Here is a 24,445-nt window from a genome sequence, read left to right as displayed (position 1 = left end):
CACAAAAGTTTATTTACCAGCAAAAAAAATTTGAGCCTCTTTGAATGTGTCCTCCTTATTAATCAAATCATAATATTCTTTCTCGTGGATGGTCTCCTTAGTAGTCAAACCTTCATAAGGCTCATTAAGAGTGACTCCCTTCTCACTCTTATATTTCCGCTGACTAGTCACAATCTTGTAGATAATTCATCTTCTCCTTTAACTAAAGGAGAACCATTTTTTTTTGACATCCTCTTCATGCTTGGCAAGTCGGTCAGATGATTCTTGGTTGGATTTTTTTCATCTTTGTAAGTGTAGAATGCATCTAAGATGGATGAATTAGATACAATTTTTTATTTTAGTGAAATATTGATTTAACTTTCTTGTTTGTTGATGATGTATAAAAGCGGTAAAATGCAAAAAAAGTAACGAACATTGAGGGATTATATTAGTTCCTCTCACAATCTAAGAATAGTCTAATCCTCTTACCACATATAAGAGATTTTCCTATTTGTTAGAATCTTGCACAAATCAAATCGTAACATAGATACACAAGCTACTAACTAAATCAATAAGGAACACTCACTTGTGATTTTAAAAAGTAAAAAAGAAAATCTATTTTTTACTCTCTTATTTTCAACAAACACAAAACTAAAAGTTTTGACAAGAAATTTAAAATTATAAGATATATATCAATTACTTGAATTGATTTTCCCTTTCAAATAGACAATTCCTGTTGAAAAAGATAAAGAATGAAAATCAGATATCTCAAATATTTATAGTTGCATAAAACCTTTTTAAAACATATGACTTCATGAAACAATATCACTTCATTAAAGGTATAAGTTACACAATTGATCATGTGTCTTACGATGGGCATTATATCCAAACCATGATCCAAAACCATAATAAAATAAATTAAAATTAGTATATCTTTTTGACAGGCAACCATAGTCTTACCGTTGCCGTCACTCTCTCTAATGCCCCCAAGAAACAGCATACACTTCTTCACAGTTTCGGATGGAAAACAATTAAAGGTACAACATTGTTGCTGTTTTGAAAAATACAAGACTCTTTTGATAGAAATAAAAGCAGGATCTATTTGAGAGAAATAGAAGATCATATGAACACATCCCTCAAATCTGCACAATACACAGGATCTTTTTTTCACCTAACGCTTTTATTTTCCATTCTTTCATCCAAGGTTGACCAAAGACTAAAATACTATGAAACATGTTTTCAAATATGAAATTTTGATGTTTATTCAAAATACAACAATGTAGCTTATTGTTTAGTTGGACAAGAAATCTTGGTGTTTAATGATGATATTACAACAGAAAGGCCAACTAAGCCCAAATTACAAAGCATATACATCAACAATCATTATAAAAACCATAACTCAATTCCCCAACTCTAAACAAGGTTCTAATTTTCTCTTTTCTACGCCTCAAAACTTCATCTTTCTGCAACCATAAAGCTTACCTCATCAACATTATGTTAGCAATCTAACATAAGAGAACTAGCTGAGACAATGGAGAAAAAAAGTCTAGAACAGGTTTTATAAGTTAATTAAAAACGAGACCATAAAAATTATCCTTCCAAATTTCAGAATCCGTTGTGCTGAATTAAGATAGAACTTCTTTGGACCTTATCAAAGTGTGTTGTATCATATATTCTGCAACTGCGAAAAGGAGATGCGAACCACGGAGCCAGAAAGTGGAGTTGCATGCTTGCATACAAGGGCTTCAGTTGCCTCCTCCTCGCTCTCGAATTGAACAAGAGCCTGCTTTTTCCCATTCATCTCAAAGACTTTGCAGTTGACAATGATTCCATGCTCCTGTAGAAGATTTGCAATCTCCTCTTCATTAATGTCTTGTGGGAGGGAGGACAAGTGGATGATCCTTGTCGGCGAGCAGCAATACCGATAGTTTTTAGCAGCATTGCGGTTGAACCGGTTGAGATTTGAGCTTATGTATTCGTGTGTATCAGCACCTTGGGTTATGTTCGGATGCTTTGAGAAGTTCACCTCCATTCGCTTTCCAAATAGCATGGAACCCTATTTGGAATTGAAAAGGTTTTAGTGATCAGTTTCACACTTGAGCTGAAAATTAGTGATTAATCTGCAACCCACAATAACAATAGCAGTAAAATAATAAATATAAAATATATCAATGAAATGAAACACATGCTTTGTGGATGGCTAAAGTATTCAATGTGAATCGGCGTAATGCGCACATTCCCATCATCTGAATATGAATTGGCGAATAATCTAATCTTAATAAAATAATACACATTTTTCCAATTTTCAAATAGTAGCCGTACATGCGTCAGAAAAATGATAACAGTACTACACCATACTACAACAACAACCAACCCTTATCACACTAAATAGGATCGGCTATATGGATCAACTTCCGCCATGATGTTCTATCTCGAACCATGCTTCTATCAAAATCGTTAATCTCAAGATCTTTCTTAATAACTTCTCTTGCGGATTTTCTAGGTTTTTCTTTACCTCTAGCTGATTGACTCTCTGATCTATTCTCCTAACCAAGAATCTACGAACTATAGATAAAAAGTAATGCAATTGATTTCAAAATTCAAGCATACTGAAGAATATCAGATCATTAAGATATTACAGCATCACGCTAAATGGCCACATGTTCGATTCTACCGTCTAGAAAATATGATCAAAACCAATATTTGAAAGAATCCACATTAATCATTGCATACCAGATAACGGTATCTTCTATACTGAATAGTTGAGCAGAAAAGCTCTTACACCAGAAACCGATGCAAGCACAGAGCCAGAGACTCCTAATTCCATAGAGATATTTTCTCCTTAACCAACTCTCTAACAAACTTTCCAATAATCCCCATTCTCCTCTCCTCTATCTCTTATAATCCTTCCCTTACTAACTGAATATTGCCACGTCATTCCATTTTCCCTATTCAACCTCGTATTTGGGCTTTTCTGCTCGGCTATTCAGTAAATAAGATACAGTTATATGGATTAAGAGCTTTTGAACTCAAGACAGAAAAGAACAAAACATGTGATCAGCTATTCAGAAAAGCTCGCTAACAATAAGACTAATAGCCGTAATATCTTCTAACTGATAAAGTATCAAGTATTTGTGTATATTGAGTGAATATTGTGATAATGTACGTCAATGTAGTCAAGCACAACATCTTAAGTAGGATCGGTCGGCCTGTGAAAGATCGTAAAACTCGGATCATTAGCACGGCACGTAAGATTAGGGGTGGCAAAACGGGCCCGACCCGTTGGACATGCCTGTTTTGCCCGCACTTTAGTGCGGGGCGGGCCAAGGATTTAGGTCCTCACCCTCTAATGTGTCCGCCCCGTCCCGCCCTATTTTTTTCGCGGGCATGTACATTTACATAAATTTTTGCATTTTTAGGCTTAAAGAGTGCAGTGCCCGCGGGATTTCCCCGCCCCGCCCTCACTTTTTTGCGGGGCGGGCCTAAGTTTTAGGCCCACATCCTTAACTATGACCGCCCCGCCCCGTTTTTTTTCGGGCTTTTGCGGGGCAGGCATACCCGTTTGCCACCCCTACGTAAGATCCTACCGAAGGACAAAATGGTAATTTCATAAATACACACACATACACCCATTACCATCATTCCATAACTTAACAAGTTCAAAAGACATTATCGCCGTGGGGAAGATTAACGGCGACAATAACAGAGGGGCGAGAGGGGAAAACTGAATGGGGATGGGAAGATGAAGCTTGAAAGTTGCAGATTGTCGTGAAAGAGGGATAGTTATTGTGAAAGAGGTGCAGTTGTTTCTATTTTAGGGTTAGGAGAGAGTTAACCTGATTGAAATAATAAGAACCAAATTTTCACTTAAAAAACCCTGACCCAATTAGACAGCCCAAAAAAGGCCCAGCACTTTTCTTTACGATCTTGCTTTAAAAAGCTCGATCTTGAAGAGTATATTGTTGCCAACAGACAGTAGTGTTAACTATTAGCAGTTAGTAATGCCAAGTCAGCTTTTTGTTATAACGGAACAACTCTCTGCAACTGTCTTAGAGTGTTGAATGCATCTCAATAAATACAACAGTTCAAATCAATCAAAGTGAACAGTTTCAGACAGATAAATTTCCGCACTCCCTTTATTGTTTGCACTTCCAATCCTTTTTTATCACATATTCACACTATAGATACTAATATACATGCACAGAAAAAACAGGTCTAGTATCACAAGGCCTGGTATAAAGATATAGAATCACCAATGTATGCATACATAATACAAACCTTCAGAAAATACACTGCCAATTCGGCTTGGAAACCATCCCCCATCTGAACAAGTGCATGATCTGGTTTATTCCGGAGTATTTTAACTCTGACAATGTTTCCATAAATGGAGAACAAGTTGAACAGTTTATCCTCATCGATTCTCTGAAGTAACCAAATTTAAAGCAAATAATTAAATAAAAAAGACAACTTTCTACCAGAAGGAAAAAGTTCTAGTCAAATGTACTTACATCGGGATTGAGATTAGTGACAAGAATTGTACACCTTTCATTTGTTCCAGTTATTCCAGGAGGAAAATCTCCCCCGAAGGCTGCTGCAACAGCTGCAGCATTGCCCATCTAAAATTCAAAACACAGTGATAAATAAGCTATGAAGCACGGACACCAAAATTACGACACCGACACTGACACGTCAACACCGGTAATAATTTGAAAATTAAAGACACCGACACTGACACGCCTTTTTTCAGAGGTGTCGATGCTACATAGGTGATAAGTATTAGAGGGACTAAATTGTGTTTAAAACATCTAATAGTTAAAATCTTATTTATAGATCTTTTAGGTAGAAAACATTAAAATTAAGCAAAACAGAGCGTGCACTACATATAAACAAAAAAGCTCGTTCTAAATGCATGTATACAGTTAATTTGTACAGAAGAAAGTTATAGTAATGGGTTCAGGGTATAATGTCATTTATCATAAAGTAAATGAAAATCTTTGAAGTTATTAAATGTATATCTACAATTGATTGCAAATGGGGAGTCTAACCAAACTCAACCCTAAAACCGATTTGTAATGTGAGTGATGTCTCCCCCTTATAAACTATTTTAAGGTCATATTTCTTACACACGTCCAATGTGGGATACCCAACACACACCCTCACGGCTAGGATCGGACATTTGAAGTACCAGAGTGGCTCGACAGAAAGTAACCCTAACAGTTCTTGGATAAGCTCTACTAAAATCTTAAAATTTAGGCTGAACTTAATTCAACCCTACAAAACCCGCCTGTAAAATGAGGGGTGTCTGTCTCCCACTAATAAACTCATTTTCAGGTAATATCTCACCCAATGTCGGACTCTCGCCAGAGAGGCTTCAGGCAAAACAAGTACTTAGCATATTTAAATTTTTATCAAATTATTGTTATAATAGAAAACGAAAAGACAGAAACTGTTACACATTTTTAATGCTACTTCTTATAAGATGCAAACTGATAGTAACTTCTTCATACATATGGTGACTTCAACTGAGCTTGAAACTACCCACCTGTGAGAATCCAGCTGTAAAAATAAAAATGACAAAATATTAGTACATAACAAATAGACCTCAATAACCAAACAAAGCAAATTAACCAAAGCACTTTAAAATATTTAGCACCTGATCTGGGTCCAGAACCTTGAACCCCATACATTCCTGCATCACCATATCCAGACTATTCCATAGAAGATTGAAACATGAAACTAGAATTAGAATGGAGTTGATAATGATCAACAAGAAAATTTGTTCATAAATAGATTATAAGAAAATCTCATAGAACATACTTGTGAAGGTCGGCCTTTCTGCTCTGTAGGCAGATTTGGGTTTGTAAAGTCCCTGCAGAAATGAGGAATAAACTCAGGAACAATGAACTATGAAGCACGGACACCGAAAACACGACACCAACACTGACACGTCGACACCAGTAATCACAAGTGTCGGTGTCAGTTTCAGATACCGACACTGACACACCTTTTTTCAGAGGTGTCGGTGCTACATAGACAACGAATATGCTGTTAAAAAATAGATTGCATTGAGATAAAAACAGAACTTATTGAATCACCTTGAACGGTCATTATTGTAGTTCACTTGTAGTTCATCAAGGCTGAAATAAACATGAATCAAACGCCGAACAAGATAAATTAGTTTAGTAAAAGAAAAGATTAAAAGAAGGTTGGGGAGATGCAAAATGAACCAGCAAAGGAGAACAACGTAATTATCTAAACCAAGTATTAGGTTTTTATATTGTGCCTAACTCATCTATAAAAACCAGTTTGTAAGGTGAGGGTGTCAACTTTAATAAACTATTTTCAGTCTTTTCTCTTTTGAATGTAGAACGTCGTTTTTTTCCAATACAGCCCCCTCGCATCCTAATCAATGTAGTCAAACACAAGATCTTAAGCAGGATCCGTGTAAAACTACCGATGAGAAAAATGGTAATTTCACACATATATATACATACACAGACACAAAAACATGAAAATTATAATATAGACTCAAAAAAGCCCTGAACACATTTTTTTTATTTTTACATTTTGCTTCAAAGAGCTTGATCTTAACCACGCCAGCGACGAAAACGATCTTTCTCTAATTCGTAGCACTCTCAGACATCCTTAGCATGTAAGACTTACGATCCAACACTCGAACTTGACTACATTGATCCCAACAATATTTGTTTTAGTGCTTGAATAATTTGGTGGGTGGCCCGAATTGATAGTTTTGTTTTCATGCCCTAGTATATTTTATATTGGGCATTACTCATTCTTACAAATTAGCTTGTAAGAAGATCAGATGAAGTTGCTGACAAAGAGATAATTTTAACCTACTTTGAGAACTGAATGTCCAGCTGACAGCAACCGTCATAAATATTGCGTCCCTAGAAAGTTTCAAAAAAGTACAATCATCATTCCAGAAAAACAATATCAGAATCAACAAGCTAAGTAGAGTGTGAAATCTATGCAACTTTAAAACAACCTGAAGTGCAGTTCTTGCAGTTATGGCACTTTGGCGAGTTTCATACTGGATGAGAGCTTGGAAGCCTGCACAATTTTTCAAACAGAAGATGAAACAGATTATGCAACCATTAAACATGCATAAATCCAATACAACGATAATCTTTATCCATTAAAATAATATTATAGGCCATTCACCCATGTTTTCCGTCAAATTCTTATTGAGAAGTTAAATCTTGATTCTTAAAAAGTGATGCATGTAATGACGTTATATTCGTGACAAAAGCGCTTGATAAGAAAAGAAAGAGAAAGAAAGGAAGAAATCTGAGAGAATCTGACCAGCTGACTTCTGAAATGTTACAACCTTTTCCACATATCCATGGGGAGAAAATACTTGTTGTAGCACATCCACTGTTATAGGATACAGCATTTGATGAACCGTGACTAAGAGAATTCGATTTGGCTGTGCGTCCAAAGAGTTGTCAACCGCAGACAGCAAACAGCATAGAGAAGGAGAAGAGATAGAGAGAAAGGATAATAAATATAGAAGTATATGATAAGAGAAAAAGAAAACTTAACAATAAGCCCATTATATGAAAGTAAGATAATCATTTAGAGTAAGAGATCACATGAAAAATGGAGAATACAAATGCCAAAAGAAAAATGTCACTCGATTCTCCTCTTTTCCTATAACCAAAAAGCCACTCCCTCTTTTCCTTTTTACTTGTCATTTTAGGATTTTTTTTTACACATATCAATGTTGTTGATGGCAGATGGCGGTCCGCGGTCCATGGCAGATAGCCAAAATCCCGCCATACCGGCCTCATTGTGGCGCCGTTATAGAGGATTATAGTGGGAAAACCCGCAATATCGATCGATATTTACCATTGCAGCAAGCCCAAAAGCCGCCATGTATATCCGCCATAGTGGCCATGGCACCGTTATTTGATAACACTGACACATATCAAAACAATTGATAAATTTTGTTGCCTTTGATATAACTATTTGTCTTTTCCTATATTACCCTTAATCATTTATTATCTTTTTCTATCTATTTCTCTATCTACAATAAATACCTAAGGGTAATATTGACATAATGGTAACTAATGTTGCATTGAACTTTGAAAACAACAAGTAAATAGGAACATAAATTTTATACAAAATGCGACAAGTAAAAGGGAACAAAAGGAGTATATATCGTTCAATTAAAGAAAAACCAAAATAAAACCAACCTCATCTTCTCGTCCTTGATTTTGATCCACTGTCGTCAGTTCTTGATGAGAAGAAAACTGGACATAAACATTTCTCCCCCTTGAATGAAACAGATAGATGATTAAAACAGCAATTCTTAACACCGAAGGGAATGTGTAGTGTTTTCTAAATACCAAAAATATGTCGTCCAACAACAAGATGACACAATCGCATACCTTATGCTTGGTTGAGCATTTTCATAAAATTGTATAGCACTAACTGCAGCAGGAATTTCTTGCATTTGGAGAAGAGCCTGTAAGAATGATAACAATTCATCTGTGAGTTCTAAGAGTCGGAGAAAAACCAAAAGATTCATTTGAAGGCATGAAGAAAACCTGATTTTTAGCACGCAACATCACAAGCTTTGTGATGACTCCAAAAGGTTGAAATAGCTGAAGCAAATCATTCTGCAACCAGATGAGACAGAGTATATAAATAATTGAAGAAATTTGAAACTTAGAGCTCTTAAAGGAGCACGTCTTTGTGGTACAATACAACACATTCTTCTTTGGTTATTACCTATTTTCCAACAAAAAGTCTATTTCCCAAACTAATAATATCCAGATCCTATAATCATTATCTTTTACGTGATATTCATATTAATGACATTCACGCTGTATGTGCATGAATTGGTGCAATTATGTGTCATTGATATGAATGTAGATTAAAAAAAAATCAATTTATATCATAAAATTGAAAAAGGAAGGAAGAATAGGAAAATGAAATACAAAATTGCTGACTCATACATTTGTATCAAGGACACAGAATTGTAACAATTCATGCACATATTACAGTATTCAAAATCATTTGTATTCATTACAAGACATAATTCATACGAATCACTGGCTCGCAAAATTGCATCAAATTATAAACCTCAAATTATGTCAACAGAATATAATCTACTGACACGATCTTTCAGCTTCCTTTAATAAATATAGCAATTAATAACAAAGAGAACACGCAACTTTGAAGTTAATACAATATTATCCAACTTAGTTTTATATACCGACATTACATTAGAGCTAGTTAAAACAATTAATATCAGATATAGGTCTTGTAGAACTAATTACAATAAAGATCTAACATGGATACTTCCATTCCCAAACAAGAGTAAATTTAACATAAAACACATTTCTGGCCATAATAGAGTTAAAGTAAGTGCAGCATAGCCCATACTAAATACATGACATGATCAGAGTCGTCTTTGAGAGCATGCAAGGTAGGCTATCGCACCCAAAATTTGTCACGGTTAAACCATGGCTAAATAAGGCCTCATAAAATATTGTCACGGCTAAATCGTGGTGAAACAGGACCTCAAAAAACTTGAGATGACTCTGGACATGATCATATTAAAAACCATATGCAACAAGTACAAACATATATAGAGAAGGGTGAGAGATTTTACTTCAGATATCTCATGACCAACATTTCGAACGTGAATGACCTTGGAAGGTTCAGCCATTTCAAATCACCTATAAAAAAAGAAAATGAAATATTAGTAAATACGTGATTATGTCAGTTTCCAAGATTTAAACCCTAAAACTCCTGGTTAGAATTCCTTCAGCTCATTAATTGATTGATAGACAAATATCAACACATGAACTATTATGTTAGTTTAAACACTAAAAAAGTTTTAAATATCGGCCCATAAGACATTCGCGATTTCGGTCAGTATAGGTGTTGCGACACTAACTGCGGTCATCGCGGTGTGAATTAATCACAATTTGTTCTTTATCATAAAACCGGTAAATAATAGTACCGGTATCGGCACCTTGCGATACCATTTTTTCGCGGCCGTTTTTGCGGTCTTCGTCACCGTTTTTTAAAACCTTGCATAAAACTCCTTTGAGATTACTCTCTCAACAATCAAGCTGGATAGCTCTTTCATTTTCATCTCTCTCTCTTCCAATTTAAGGACAGCAGCAATGAGCAAACCCTAAAATCCTCTAATAACATTTGTGCAAACATGAACATGCTAACAATGAAACTCAACAAACACAATTTTAATCATAAAAAACAAAATTAACCAAAAATAAAAATGAAAGATAAGCATATGTATCATACCAAAAAAATCAAACCCCAAATTACAGTAAATCAATATTCAATTGGATAAAACCGTGAGGGTTTCTCAAACAAGGTGCTAATCGCATACAAGTTCAAACTTTATGTCCTACTCAATCGAACTCGAGAGAAACTCAGGTACCCGTTTCAACATAGGAATCTATAAGTGAAGTGAATAAAAAGTGGTGAAGAAAAATTGATACAAAGCAGAAGAGTGTCTCGAATTCGCTAAAAAGAGCGCAAAAAATTCATCAAAACTGCGGAGGTAAAAATCTTACATGAAAAGAGAAAAAAAATATTTAGAAAAAGTTAGAGAGCTTGCCTGACGAGAGAGAGAGAGAGCGCGGCGTGAGTTTGTATGTTACTCGGATGTTTTTGTTTTTCTTTCTATGTTGTAAATTTCTAGCTCTATGTATACGTATTCAAGGCCCAAATAAAATTGACTCAACCCCCAAAACTTCAAATTAGTCAAATTTACTATAATTTATGTAATTTTTTTATTATGCAAGGAACTGCTTATCTCCTCCGTTCTAGAAAAATTACTCGAAAATTTAAGATGTCACAAACGACAACTCTTTAATAAAATAGATTCATTTAGAAAACACACAGCAAAAAACTATCATTATAAAACACATGTCATTGCATACTCACTTTCACTTAAGGTATTAGACTTAGCCTTCACAAAATGGTTTCAAAAAGAAATTTCTAATATTCATCTCAAAACACTACCACATAATAGTTATTAAACTTCAACCACATAAGCACGTCAACATCAAACATGATAAACGAAATATCATTCGCCCCCAGTGTCATAGAATCAGAGCATGACGACTAATAATAAAACGATAACTACTAAAAGTAACTCCTAAGAGTTACTTCTCACTCACAGTAGCAATTATATTCCTGAGTATCTAAAAGATGTCCATGGTGGACAACATCAAAGTAAAGGGGGTGAGAATTCACATCAATAAATTAACGGTATAAACTGCAAGGTAGAATTCAAACATATACACGTTCAACAACAATCACACAACATCATTCTCACACAGCGGCAGAACTGAGGGGGGACGTGGGAAGGCCACGACCACTCCTCAACTTTTTATTTTTTTTTAATTCATATATATTAAATTACTAAAACATCTTTATTTTAAATTAAAATTATTTTTTATTTTTTATTTTTCATTCAAAGTTAGGTTAAAATACAGATAAGGTAAAAAGCTCCTACCTTTCCTTTCTTTCTCATATGGGTTTGCTATCGGCACCAGAATCGGAATAGATTAAAGTGATCGGCATCTAACAGGTAAAAAAACTTTATTCATTCTTCTTTTATAAAAAGTAACAAATTAAAGTGATTGCTTGATTTGTGTTTTTTGAGATTTTTAGGGTTCTTCTTTCTTGATGTGTTAAAATAATCTATATGAGGTTTATTAAACCAATTCATAACACTGTAATTTACAAATATAGTTATACATTGTAATAAGATTTATTTAATCATTGTTGTTGCTAATTTCTAATAGTGAAGTTACCGGTATTTGAAAACGGATTAAAGTTGATTAATTAAGTTTATTAATTTTTTTCTCTTTTAATTTTTATGTTCTCTAAATTGATTTTTGGATCTCATATGATATTATAGGAAGAGTAAAGATGAATAATAGGAAAATTGATTCTTTTTTCAAAAGGAAAGCATGTGAAATTGAAAGAGAAGAGAGAGATGAAGAAATTATAATCCCGACATCCGAATCTGAAACAGTTCTTGAGAATCCAACAATTGAAGAGCATCATCATGGTTTTGAAAATTCTTTGGAACGCGATCCTGGAAAGCGTCCTCCGATTTGGCAATATCCACCAAATCAAGTGGATGCAATACGAAGAGCTTATCTAAAATGGGGTTCATATCAAATTCATTTAGAAAACTATCCTTTGTCCGGTAACGATGATCATCCGAGAAGGTTTCAAGATACTTGGTTTAGCATATTTCCATCATGGTTAGAATATTCACCATCTAGAGATGTCGCATATTGCTTACCATGTTACCTTTTTAGCAAAAAACTAAGTGGACGTCCCGGATCACTTGTCTTTATTTCTATGGGTTTTAGAAATTGGAAGAAAGTTAGGAATGGAAAACATTGTTCCTTTCTTAAACACATAAGGAAGGATCATTGCTCACCACACAACAATGCAATGAAAGCTTGTCAAGACTTGTTGAATCAAGATGGTCATATTAGAAATGTTATTCAAGTGCAAAGTTCAAGTCAAAGAATGAATAATCGGTTACGACTCAAGACTTCAATTGACATTGTTCGTTGGTTAACACTACAAGCTTGTGCTTTTAGGGGTCACGATGAAAGTAAAAAATCAAGAAATCAAGGTAACTTTTTTGAGTTATTGAAACTTTTAGCATCCTACAATGATGAAGTTGCAAAAGTTGTGTTGGAAAATGCTCCACAAAATTGCAAGTATACTTCACATCAAATTCAAAAAGAGCTCTTGCAGATTCTTTCTAGTAGGGTGAAAAAGAGTATTCGTGAGGAAACTGGTGATTCCAAATTTTGTATCGTTGTTGATGAAGCTCGTGATGAGTCAAAAAAGGAACAAATGGCTCTTGTATTAAGATTTGTTGATAAAGTTAGTTTAATACAAGAGAGATTTTTTGATGTGGCACATGTTAAAGACACCACATCTTTAACTCTTAAGGAAGCAGTATGTGATATACTTTCTCGACATAACCTTGATGTTTCTAACATTTGTGGTCAAGGGTATGATGGTGCTAGCAATATGAGAGGAGAATGAAATGGTTTACAAGCCTTCTTTATGAAGGATTGTCCTTATGCATACTATGTTCATTATTTTGCTCATCGATTGCAACTTGCATTAGTTACATCATCAAGAGAAGTCAAACATGTTCATAAATTTTTTGAGAAGCTGATCTTTGTTGTAAATGTTGTTTGTTCTTCTACAAAGCGTCATGATGAGTTACAAGCTGCCCAATTAGAAGAAATTGCTTATTTGTTAGAGATTGATGAGATTGTAACTGGTAAAGGTGCAAATCAAGTTGGTACATTGAAACGAGCTGGAGATACTCGTTGGGGATCACATTACGATTCAATTTCTAGCTTGATAAACATGTATGAAGCAACTTATTTAGTTTTTAAAAAAATTGCAAAAGATAGAGGGAGTTATGCTACACGTGGGGATGCAGATAGTTGTTACAATTACTTGAAGGCATTTGATTTTATATTTATTTTGCACTTGATGAAAGAAATCATGGGAATAACAGATATGCTTTGTCAAGCCTTACAACAACAAAAATCAAGATGTAGTTAATGCTATGAACTTGGTTCATTCAACAAAACATATTATTCAAGGATTGAGAGAAAATGGTTGGGATATATTGTTTACTAAAGTGGTATCTTTTTGTGAAAAGCATGGTATTGAGATTCCTGATCTTAATGATGTTCATTCAACAACAAGATTTGGACGCTTCCGTCTTGAAGAGAATCAAGTCACAATTCAACATTATTTTAAAGTTGAAATCTTTTTCACTACCATTGACAAACAGTTACAAGAGTTAAATAGCAGATTCAGTGAGCAAGCAATGGATTTGTTAACTCTTTCTTGTTCTTTATCTCCTAAGGATGGATATAAAGCTTTTAGCATTGATATTATTTGTTCTTTAGTTGAAAAATATTATCCTATGGATTTTAGTGATCAAAAGAAGAATAATTTGCAATTTCAACTCCAACATTTTCTATTTGTTGCTCGTCAAGCATCAAACTTGAATAATTTATCAACTATTCAAGAACTATGTTCATGTTTGGTTGCATCTGGACAGGCTGAAACTTACTTCTTGATTGATAGACTACTTCGTCTTATCATGACTCTTCCCGTTTTTACGGCCACAACTGAGAGGTCTTTTTCAGCAATGAAAATTATTAAGACTAAGTTGAGAAACAAGATGGATGATGGCTTTCTTGGAGATAGCACGATAGTATATATTAAAAGGGAGATTAGTGCAAGCATTAGTTTGGAGTCAATTATTGACGATTTCAAGTCACTCAGAACGCGTAAAGCATTACTTTAAGGTAGTTTTGAGTCATGTAATTTAAATTTTTAGTAATTAACTTTGTATTTATTTTAACTTTAATGTTTTATTTAAAATATTATTTACATTTTATTTATAATCTTTATTTTACATTAGCGGTCATCCCAAATTTTTTTATCTGGCTCCGCCACTGTTCTCACACTCAATCCAATCAACATACACAAACAATCACATAGTTATCATGTAAAATTATGCAATGAGACTCACAACCTCAACTAGACTCACAACCTGCTCGAACCCCGAATTCACTCACCCTGCTCGGATTTAGGACAAGTCATCAATCCAGCCTGCTCAGATTGCAGCTTGTCTCTTTCATCAACAATAACGGCATATGAATGCATGTCACAACACGTCAATACAACAACAACATAATGTTTAAAGTCATCTCCTGACAATAAACAAAACATGCATTGACCCAACGATAAATTGTTCTCATCTTGAATTATCATCCCACAACAACATACTCACCATTCAACAATATAAATAATGCTCATACAATAAAACATATCCAACATTCATCAATTAACCCACAAATTCGATTAGAATTTTATTTAATCATAAATCATACCAAACATCATTCTAAACAGTGGTTAACAGAGTCTGACAGTTCTCAAAACATCTACAAAATTCGAAAAACCAAAATATGTCATTTATCATCATTAAAACGAGTATTTACGCCTATTTAAGGTGCATGGTAGGTTACCCGCCGCGGGCATGGAGCCCGCCATGGACATCACAAAACACATATGTCACATGTCTGATGATCGGCTCCAAAACTGAGTTTGGGCTTCATGACGGGTTATCTGTCATGGTCATGGCGTCCGTCATGCCCATGGTGCCCACCACCGACCTACAAAATGCAGAATTTCGTTTCTGCTATGGAGTTCACATCAGAACTCCAATTTTCCACTCCATGTATTCAAATTAATCGGAAAATAGAGAATTAACATATTAACATCACACAACATATATCTAACAACATTGGCACCCCCACAATAAAATACTAGGTCGAACAAATTTCTTTGCAAAGAGATCTTCTAATTGTTTCTTTAACTCACTCGGCTCTAAAGCTTACATTTTGTAACGTGCAATCGACATAGGATAATACCAGGTACTAAGTCTATGGCAAACTCAACCTTGCGCTCTAGAGGCAAATCACTAACACCATCTAGGAACACCTATGGAAAATCACAAACAATTAGTGGATCACCAACCACCATTTTGCTTTTAGCCTTCAAAGAAGCGAACATCATAAACACATGAGCGACATCCTTCAAAGACTCTTCCACCTGCTTAGCATACATAAACATCTGAATTTCACCTACTTCGATCTCTAGAAACATCACAGACTTGTCAAAATAGTTAATATGAACATGGTCGAACTCCAAGTAGTTCATTCTCAATATAACATCAAGTAATCTTAATGGTAAACAAACTAAGTTAATATCAAAGTCCTTACCAAAGATAGTCAAAGGGAAATTCAAACAAACCCACGAAGTAGTCATCGAACTATTAGTTGGGGTATAAATGACCATACTTAACCATAAAAGACACTTCTAGATTCAAACTTATAGCATAATCGAGAGATATGAACGAATGTGTCGCACCCGTGTCAGTCATAACAATCAGAGAAACACAATTAATAAAGCACATACCTCGAATCAAGTTATCTGATCTAGTAGTTCATGCCTCACTCGAAGCAAAAACTTTCCCTTCAAACTGACCCTTTTTTAGTTTCTAGCAATGAGTACTAATGTGACCTGGCTCTCCACAGTTGAAGCAAGTTAGCACACTACTCTTACAATCAGCAATACGATGTCATGTCTTCCCACACTTGAAACATTTATGACCAGAACTTTTGCATTCATTAGCATGATGACCTATTCCTCCACAACTAAAACATCTGACAGAAGCAGGAGCACCTCCTTTATTTGTCTCTTTCCCACTTGAAGCTTTCCACTTCCCTTTATCAATTAGAGACCCATAAGGTTTTCCACGATTTTGATTTCCACTTTTCTTCTCACTAACACTCTTATAGTGAGCAGATCTAAAACGACTATCCTCATCATAGATTCTAAACTTATTAACCAGCATAGAGAACTGACGAACCTCCTTATACCTAATGAATTTCATGATCTCTGGACGCAATACACTTTCAAACTTGATACACTTTGAACCTTTAGGTCCTACCCTATTGTAATGCAGGCAAGACCTATACAACTACTCAAATTTCATAGCATAATCAGCAGCAATCATGTTTCCTTTCTTCATCTCAAGGAACTCGATCTCCTTCTTACTACAAACATCGGCAGGAAAGTACTTCTCAAGGAACTCAGACTTGAAATTCTCCCATATAATCTCAGTACCTGCAGCTTCAAGCCTCTGGCGAGCATTATCCCACCAATACTCTGCTTCCTCATCCAACATATGAGTACCAAACAGGACCTTATGCACATCTGAACAAGCCATCACCCTGAAGATTTGCCATCCCATTCTGATTCTGCAGCGCTTGATTTGCATGACCCATCACATGAGCCATAGCCTCCAAAGCATCAACTATCACACGATGATTTCTTCCAGACATTTCTCTGCACACAAGTAAACAACCATTAGAAGAAACAGTATATCGATGTTGTTTATACACATGGCGCATACTAGGGAATAAATAACATCAGAAAACATGGTCGGATGGACCGACCTGCTCTGATGCCAGTAATGTGACACCCTAAACCCCAACTCATAAATGAAGAATAAAATTCACATTTTAGGATGTTACTCAAACACGTCATACATACTTTACAAATATTTTCAAAACTCACAGCGGAACTCAAATAAATAACATAACTTCACATGTCTCATCAAACTGAAAATACTTAATTAAAATAACTTAATCAAATGAATAACTCAAAATAACTAAACAAAGAAAAGCTCAAAGTTCATCTTCCCACTCACAACAACACTTACTCCTCCTGGGTATTTGTACAACAATGTATAGAGCAACACACAAAAAACAAGAAAAGGGTGTAAATATGCTCAAATATATTAACGGTGTAAGAGAATGCAAGGGTAGATAAAATTACGCAATTAACAACATACATTCAATTATACAACAACACGGCAATTCAATTCACATAGCCTTTATGTATGCAATGTGACTCACAACTCGACTCAATTCATGTGTTACCAATTTGAACATCAGAGGTTTGTTACTGATCTCGTCCACTCAACAATGGTTCCTTATTCGAACTGGGTCCCTACTTCTAAACCCCAGCTCCCCACTTTTGAATCTCAGACGATCATAGATCCCCACTTTTGAACCCATGACTTGTCTCTTTCAACACACATACACAATATGATATATGGCATACAATAATGCAGCGACAATAATTATGGCTCCACTTCTAACCATAACCAACAATGTAATACAACATTCAACAATAGTCCCCATTTATGAACTACACACTTCAGCATAACACATACAATTATATTCACAATGCATAATTGTACTCACAGCACAACAAATCACCCACATGATCATAATTCAACACATACAATTATGAAAATTAATTTAATTATTGCTCCATTATAATAATAAGTCACCTTAATTAATTAATTACACCCAATACTCTAAAACCTTAGTCAAACATCGACTACACGAGAAAATGACATCAAAAATCGGACTAACTGCTCAAAAACGAGTCCCTAACAGCATGACGACCAGGACATCATTTGGGTGATGGTCGTCACCCAGCCTATCACCCCCCCCTTTCACGAACCATCACCTATGTGACGACCGATAGAATAATTCTTGCCTGGAGACCATGACTGTCTCCCTGTCATCATGCTGACGACCTTCAGTTATCACAAAAGCATGATGGACATCCTTTCAGTTATCACAAAAGCATGACGGGCATCCCGTCACGTTATTGCAAAATGCACTTTCTACGTTTTGACCATGGGAGCTCATTTGAAACTCCGATTTCAACCCTCAGTGCCCTAATTTGCACAAAAAATAATATATACATATGATACAAGGATCAAATTGTCACATATTTATCTATTATCGCTCATTTTCATCGATTAATCTCAAATTCAAGGTTACACCAAAGCACATCAATTGAGACAACTAAATTTAGAATTTATACCAACATATTATACATAATATTAAGCATATAATAGAGCACGAATTCACACATAAAATATTGCAATTATCATGGATTACACATAATCACATTCAAGAATTCATAAAACATAATATTGATGAATAAAAACCTAGAGGGAGGTGAAGATCTCTCTCTATCTTTCATGCAATACACTTATATTCAAGTAGTTACCCCCCCCCCCCCCCCCCCCTCCCCATCCCATTACCTGAATTTCTAGCACAAACTCCAAGCTTGGATATGGTTTCTCCTTCTCTCTCAAACACTTGTTCTTTTCTTCACACTTTTACCTCTTTTCTCAATTATATGTATTGTCCAGTTTGGCTTCCCTCTCTCTTTACTATTTATTTTAACCTTAATTATAATTAATTCCCCTCTTCACACTTTTATCCCTCTATTAATATCCACTTTCTCCCTTTCCCCTTATTATTCTAGTAATTTTATTTTATGCCACAAATCATTATTTTCTCTTATTTTTCTATTTATTTAATTAATATTCTACTATTTTAATTAAATAAACTAATTAAAATTCTAATAATCCCCAAACACCACATAACACATATTATCGTTAATTAAATGGTTAAAAGCATATTAAGTCATTTAAATCATTAAACCAAGCGACATAATTCAATTAAATGAGTTAATTGAATACGGGGTGTTACATTGGGTATAGAGGCAGCAACGATAAATTGGACCGACATCCTCCAAACCCCTCGGGTGCCCGTAGTGCTTCGGGTGCATGTGGTGCCTCGGGTACCTGTTGTAACATCATATTTCTCCGACTTGACATTTAATAAAATATTTCAATATAACTCAACAAATAGAGTGTCATACATGCTTCACCATAGCATAAAAGAACCAGAAATAAAGCTTTCAAAACTAAGCAGTAGAAAACCAATAAATTTAACATATAATTCTCAACAACAATAAAGGAGAAAATGGTTCGACAATCCTTAAAATAAATAAGACACGCAACAAAAGAAAACATAGAACAGTTTGCTCCCCAATGTTATATATCTGAGTGACTCCACTAAGACCTGAATGATAAATAACTAAAGAGGCACATCAACATCATCTAGCATCTACTCCTATACCTGATTGTCTATGCCCCTGGAGAACACAGAGGCAACAACAAATAGAAAGGGGCAAGAATACACTCAAATAATTAACGATGCACATTGAATTAAATCACTAATTCATTGAATACATCAGAAAATAGCACCGAAGCTGGAGATAGAATTGAAATGAAAGAAAAAGTACTTCTGGAAGTTGCCAATCTCTGATAGATAACTTGATCTCATGGTCCAGCAAGAGACAATCAACAATTGTTCTATCAACAGCTGAAGCTGAATACATTGCCGCTTTTGGATGCAACACTCAGATACTCGGGATGAAGAGTCAGATGGAAGATTATCAAATATCTGAGAGTAATATTCATATTCTTTATGATAATACTTTTGTTATTTGTTTATCTAAGAATCCTATATTGCATTCTAGGGCTAAGCATATTGAAATAAAACATCACTTTTTACGTGACTATGTTCAAAAGGGAAATTTTCACTTAAAATTTGTTGATACAGACCATCAATGGGTTGATATCTTTACAAAAACCCTTGCTGAAAATAGATTCATATTCATTCTGAAAAATATATTTACAAAACTGTGTCCAAAATGAAAAGATGTGATTCAGAATGTTAAGACTTTAGAACTTTAGATTAGATTCTGAGATTATTTTGCTTTCTGACTCTGAAACACGAAGCTTTCTGAAGTAAGGAAGTTTTCATGAATCAGAAAGGTTCTTATTAGAATAATCTTATCGATTTGTCTTCCTGATTCTGAACAGTTGTTGTGTTTAATGATTATCTTGTCATTTGATTATGTATGGTTCTTAGTGGAGACAGTTGTCTCACTTTTTGAGCATGTGTGATAAAAGTGTGACACATTGGGTTTAACAATTCTCGGAATTATATCTAAACCTTTACACTTCCCCTCATGACTGCGCACTCCGTTTTGTGATTATTGCAAAGATTTTCTACTTAAACCCACTTCACTCACTTTTTCACACTACACACACAATTCTCCCACACTTTCAAGTTTTTCAAACCTTAAACTACCTCTCTTCTCTCTCTCTAACTGTTCTCATCTTCACCCTCCTCTCTCAACGGCTGAACAACAATAATCATCAATGGCTGAACAATAGCAATCATCAATGGCTGAACAAACTTCAAAGGCAACTGAAAGTAACTTGTTAGAAGGAATTCCTAAGTTAACTTTCCATACTCCGGTCGATGAGCTAATTGTTCTGTATGAAACTATAGTAGATTTCAAAAACCTAAAGGATAACGATTTTGATTTCACAGAGATGTTGAATGTTCAAGGTTGGAACACTTTCTTTGAAAGACTCACATGACCAGTTTACCATGTGTTGGTAAAATAACTATGGGTTTATGCTACAACTGAAAGGGAAACCATAACCTCCTATGTCATGAATAGGAAGATTGTCATCACTAAGAAGTCCATTGCAGACCTTATTGGTCATGATGGCAAAGGAAAAGAGGTTCATTGTGCAACCATCATTACTAAGAGAGATGTTGATATCTGTCCTGTCATATTCAAAGAAGGGACAAATTTTGCTGATGAAAAAGGTCCTAGCGCCAAGGACTTAACAAGTAACTTAAGGGTGTGGTTCAATATCATTTTGGGGTGCATCAATCATAGGTCAAGTACAAACAACTCTGACTACATCAACACTCGTCAGAAAACCATGCTATTACTTCTAGAAAAGGGTGTTAAGTTGGGACTGTCATCACTTTTGTTCAAGTGCATAAGGGATTCTATTAGAGAATCCAGAACTGGTGGATCATACAAGAAGGCCAGAAGCAAGTTCATACCCAATGGTAGATAGATTTCAGATATTATGGTAGAAAGTGGTGTGGTGGATGATCTTCTGGTCAGTGGCTTGATAAAAGAATTAGTAAAGGATGCTGAGAAAATATTTTGGGGGAAGAATCTGAAGAGTATGGGTCTTATCTCCAAATTTCGAAGACCAAAAATAATCCTGACCAAGGATGATATTCGCGGTACAAGAAATCCAATTGATGACTACCCTATCTTTACCAAAGTTGATCCTCCACAGGTTCTAATGACTTATCTAGAAAGCTGTCTGAAGGATGGAATTTACCCATTGGTGGATCCTTTTAAACTTCCAGAAACTTACTCAGATCATGTCATAAAATTAAGTTTACCATTTATTTTCTTTTAATTTAGATCATGTCATGAAATAGTCAAGAAAATTAAGCTTACCATTTATTTTCTTTTAATTTTAGATCATGTCATAAAATATTCTAAAAAATTAAATTTGCTATTTCTTTTCTTTTAATTTTAGATTATGTCATAAAAAATTCCAAAAAAAGAGTTTACCATTTATTTAATTTTAATTTTAGATTATGTCATAAAAAATTCCAAAAAAAGAGTTTACCATTTATTTTATTTTAATTTTAGATTATGTCATAAAAAATTCCAAAAAAATAAGTTTACCATTTATTTTATTTTTTTCTTATTTTTTATCATGTTATAAAAATCATTAAAAAAAGGTTAATTTAGTTATTTTCATTATTATTTTTAGATTGTGTTATAAAAAAATTAAAAAAAAGTTAATTTAGTTATTTTCATTATTATTTTTAGATTGTGTTATAAGAAATATTAAAAAAGGTTAATTTAGTATTTTCATTATTATTTTTAGATTGTGTTATAAGAATATTTAAAAAAAAGTTAATTTAGTTATTTTCATTATTATTTCCAATTATGTTATAAAAATATAAAAAGAGTTAATTTAGTTATATTTATTATTATTTTTAGATTATGTTAGGAAAATAAATAAAAAATGAGTTATGTTTAATTTATTTTCTTTTGTTATTATTTTAGTTAGATTTTAAAGAGAAGAAAAAAAGTATTTAATTGTTTTATTATCATAATTTTTTTTAATAATATGCATATGTCTAATATTAAGTTGGTCTTATTTTTTCACTTTATTTTACCAGACATGAAAAAAAATATAATTGTATTTTTCTCAAACTTAATTTCTTGCTATTTTCTCTAAATGTTTGAATAACTATAGAATTATTATTTTCAAATAAGTTTTATTTATTATTGTTAAAATATTATGAATAAATAATTAAATAAATATCTAGTAATGATGTTGGTTAATTAATAGAATAAAATATTTATGACTAATTTCTTAAACTTTGGTCCTACCCTAAGTTGTACTTTTTAATCTGATTAATTTTTTTCTTATCCCGATTCAAATGCTTTATTATTTAAGTTAAAATATTAAAACATTTTTTTAAATAACTCGAAAGAAGAGGACCATTGGAATCTAGCATTTTGGTGGAAACCCTCGAATGATCGGTCTCGTGCCTCGCGTTTTAGGTTAGTTGTTCATTCTTTTCTTTCTTTCCTAAAACACTTTTATCAACTTGGACAAAATAAGGGCCGTTGGGTCAAGCATTCTGACGCAACTCTTTGAACAATTGATTCTTATCAAGCGTTCATTGTCCATCAAACAATTTTTATTCGAATGAAAAATGACCATTGGAATCTAGCATTTCGGTGGAACCCCGAATGATTGATCCTGATGCTTATGTCTCGTTCTCATCAAATGCTTATCATTCACCTATAAAAAAAATATTCAACCAATCAAACTATTTTTTCGCCGCCGTATGATCTCAAAAACCTTTTCAAAACTAAAGACATTTTGTCTTAAGATGATGTAAAGCAATGCTTCATCCATAATTGTTGAGTTGAGATAAATGACATTTTTCTGAATGTTGATTTGTAAATCCATTTGATGTGATGTATACGTCTGCTCCCCGTATGTTTTGGGTAAAGCAATGTTTCTCGTCGATTAATACAAGATAGATTTTGCTAAAATCGAACAACAAACAAATATTTGTTACCTAGAACTATGTAAGCCTTGAATTATCTATTGCACTCGGAAATATGTAGGAGCATGATTGCGAAATATTATCAGGCCTATTAATAAAAAAATTAGGTTTAGTTCCTTTTTTTGCCCCTAATAATAAAAACCTTTTTAGATCATTTCTCATTAATAGAATTCAAAAACATTTATCTTATCTCTTTTTCTATCCCAAATAAGTAGAAAACTAGAAACTAACATAAGTTAACATTCATTTGAAACTAACTAAACGGTTCCCGTTGAATACAACAGACGTGAGGGGTGTTAATACATTCTCCTTGCGTAACCGACTCCCGAACCCTGATATTGGTTGCGATGACCATATCTTATTCGTTCTTTTAAGGGTTTTATCGATATTTTCCCTTTACTATTTTAGGAATAAATAAAGTTCAGTGGTGACTCTGTTCAGCCCATCCCGCGAGCGCGCGATTGCATTTTGCTTAGTCGTGTTCTCATTTTTCAAAGTGTGACACCAAGGTACCAAAGTACGAAAGGGAAGAGAACTCGAGATAAGAAAGTCTAGAAGGCCAAGGAAATTGTCACTTATCTCATTGCTCATACCTCTCTTAGAGTTTCATTAAGAGAAGATTGGTATTTTGATAGTGGATGTTTAAGACACATGAATGGTGAACGGAGTTATCTTGAAGAGTTGAAGCCATACTCAAACAGTTATATCACCTTTAGTGATGGAGCTAGAGGAAAAATCAATGGCATATAAAAACTAGTTAGTCCATATTTTCCTTGTCTTGATGATGTGTTATTGGTAGAAGGGTTAACAACAAACTTGATAAGCATCAATCAACTATGTGATCAAGGTTTTAATATGAACTTCAACAAGTTTGAGTGTATTGTCTCCATCATAGATCAAGAGATGCTAATGAAAGCTTAAAGATTAAAAGACAACTGTAATTTGTGGGTATCTCAAACCTAAGT

At 34.1% G+C, this 24,445-nt stretch overlaps 1 protein-coding gene across 1 annotated transcript; it reads right to left on the bottom strand.

Moving 5' to 3' along the window:
• Nucleotides 1-1,201: 1,201 nt before the first annotated feature.
• Nucleotides 1,202-10,694, bottom strand: LOC127127620 (polypyrimidine tract-binding protein homolog 3). Its single transcript, XM_051056871.1, has 15 exons — nt 10,598-10,694; nt 9,620-9,686; nt 8,550-8,621; nt 8,391-8,467; nt 8,196-8,274; nt 7,303-7,426; nt 6,986-7,050; nt 6,838-6,887; nt 6,075-6,116; nt 5,797-5,848; nt 5,633-5,687; nt 5,522-5,535; nt 4,488-4,595; nt 4,258-4,401; nt 1,202-2,035 (listed from the first exon to the last, which is right to left on the bottom strand). Exons 2-15 carry the CDS (start codon nt 9,674-9,676, stop codon nt 1,646-1,648), a joined length of 1,329 nt encoding a protein of 442 aa, XP_050912828.1. The 5' UTR covers nt 9,677-9,686; nt 10,598-10,694; the 3' UTR covers nt 1,202-1,645.
• Nucleotides 10,695-24,445: the final 13,751 nt, after the last annotated feature.

This window comes from Lathyrus oleraceus, chromosome 1 (genome assembly GCF_024323335.1).
Source record: "Lathyrus oleraceus cultivar Zhongwan6 chromosome 1, CAAS_Psat_ZW6_1.0, whole genome shotgun sequence".
NCBI lineage: Eukaryota > Viridiplantae > Streptophyta > Magnoliopsida > Fabales > Fabaceae > Lathyrus > Lathyrus oleraceus.
This window is presented reverse-complemented; position numbering and strand designations above follow the sequence as displayed.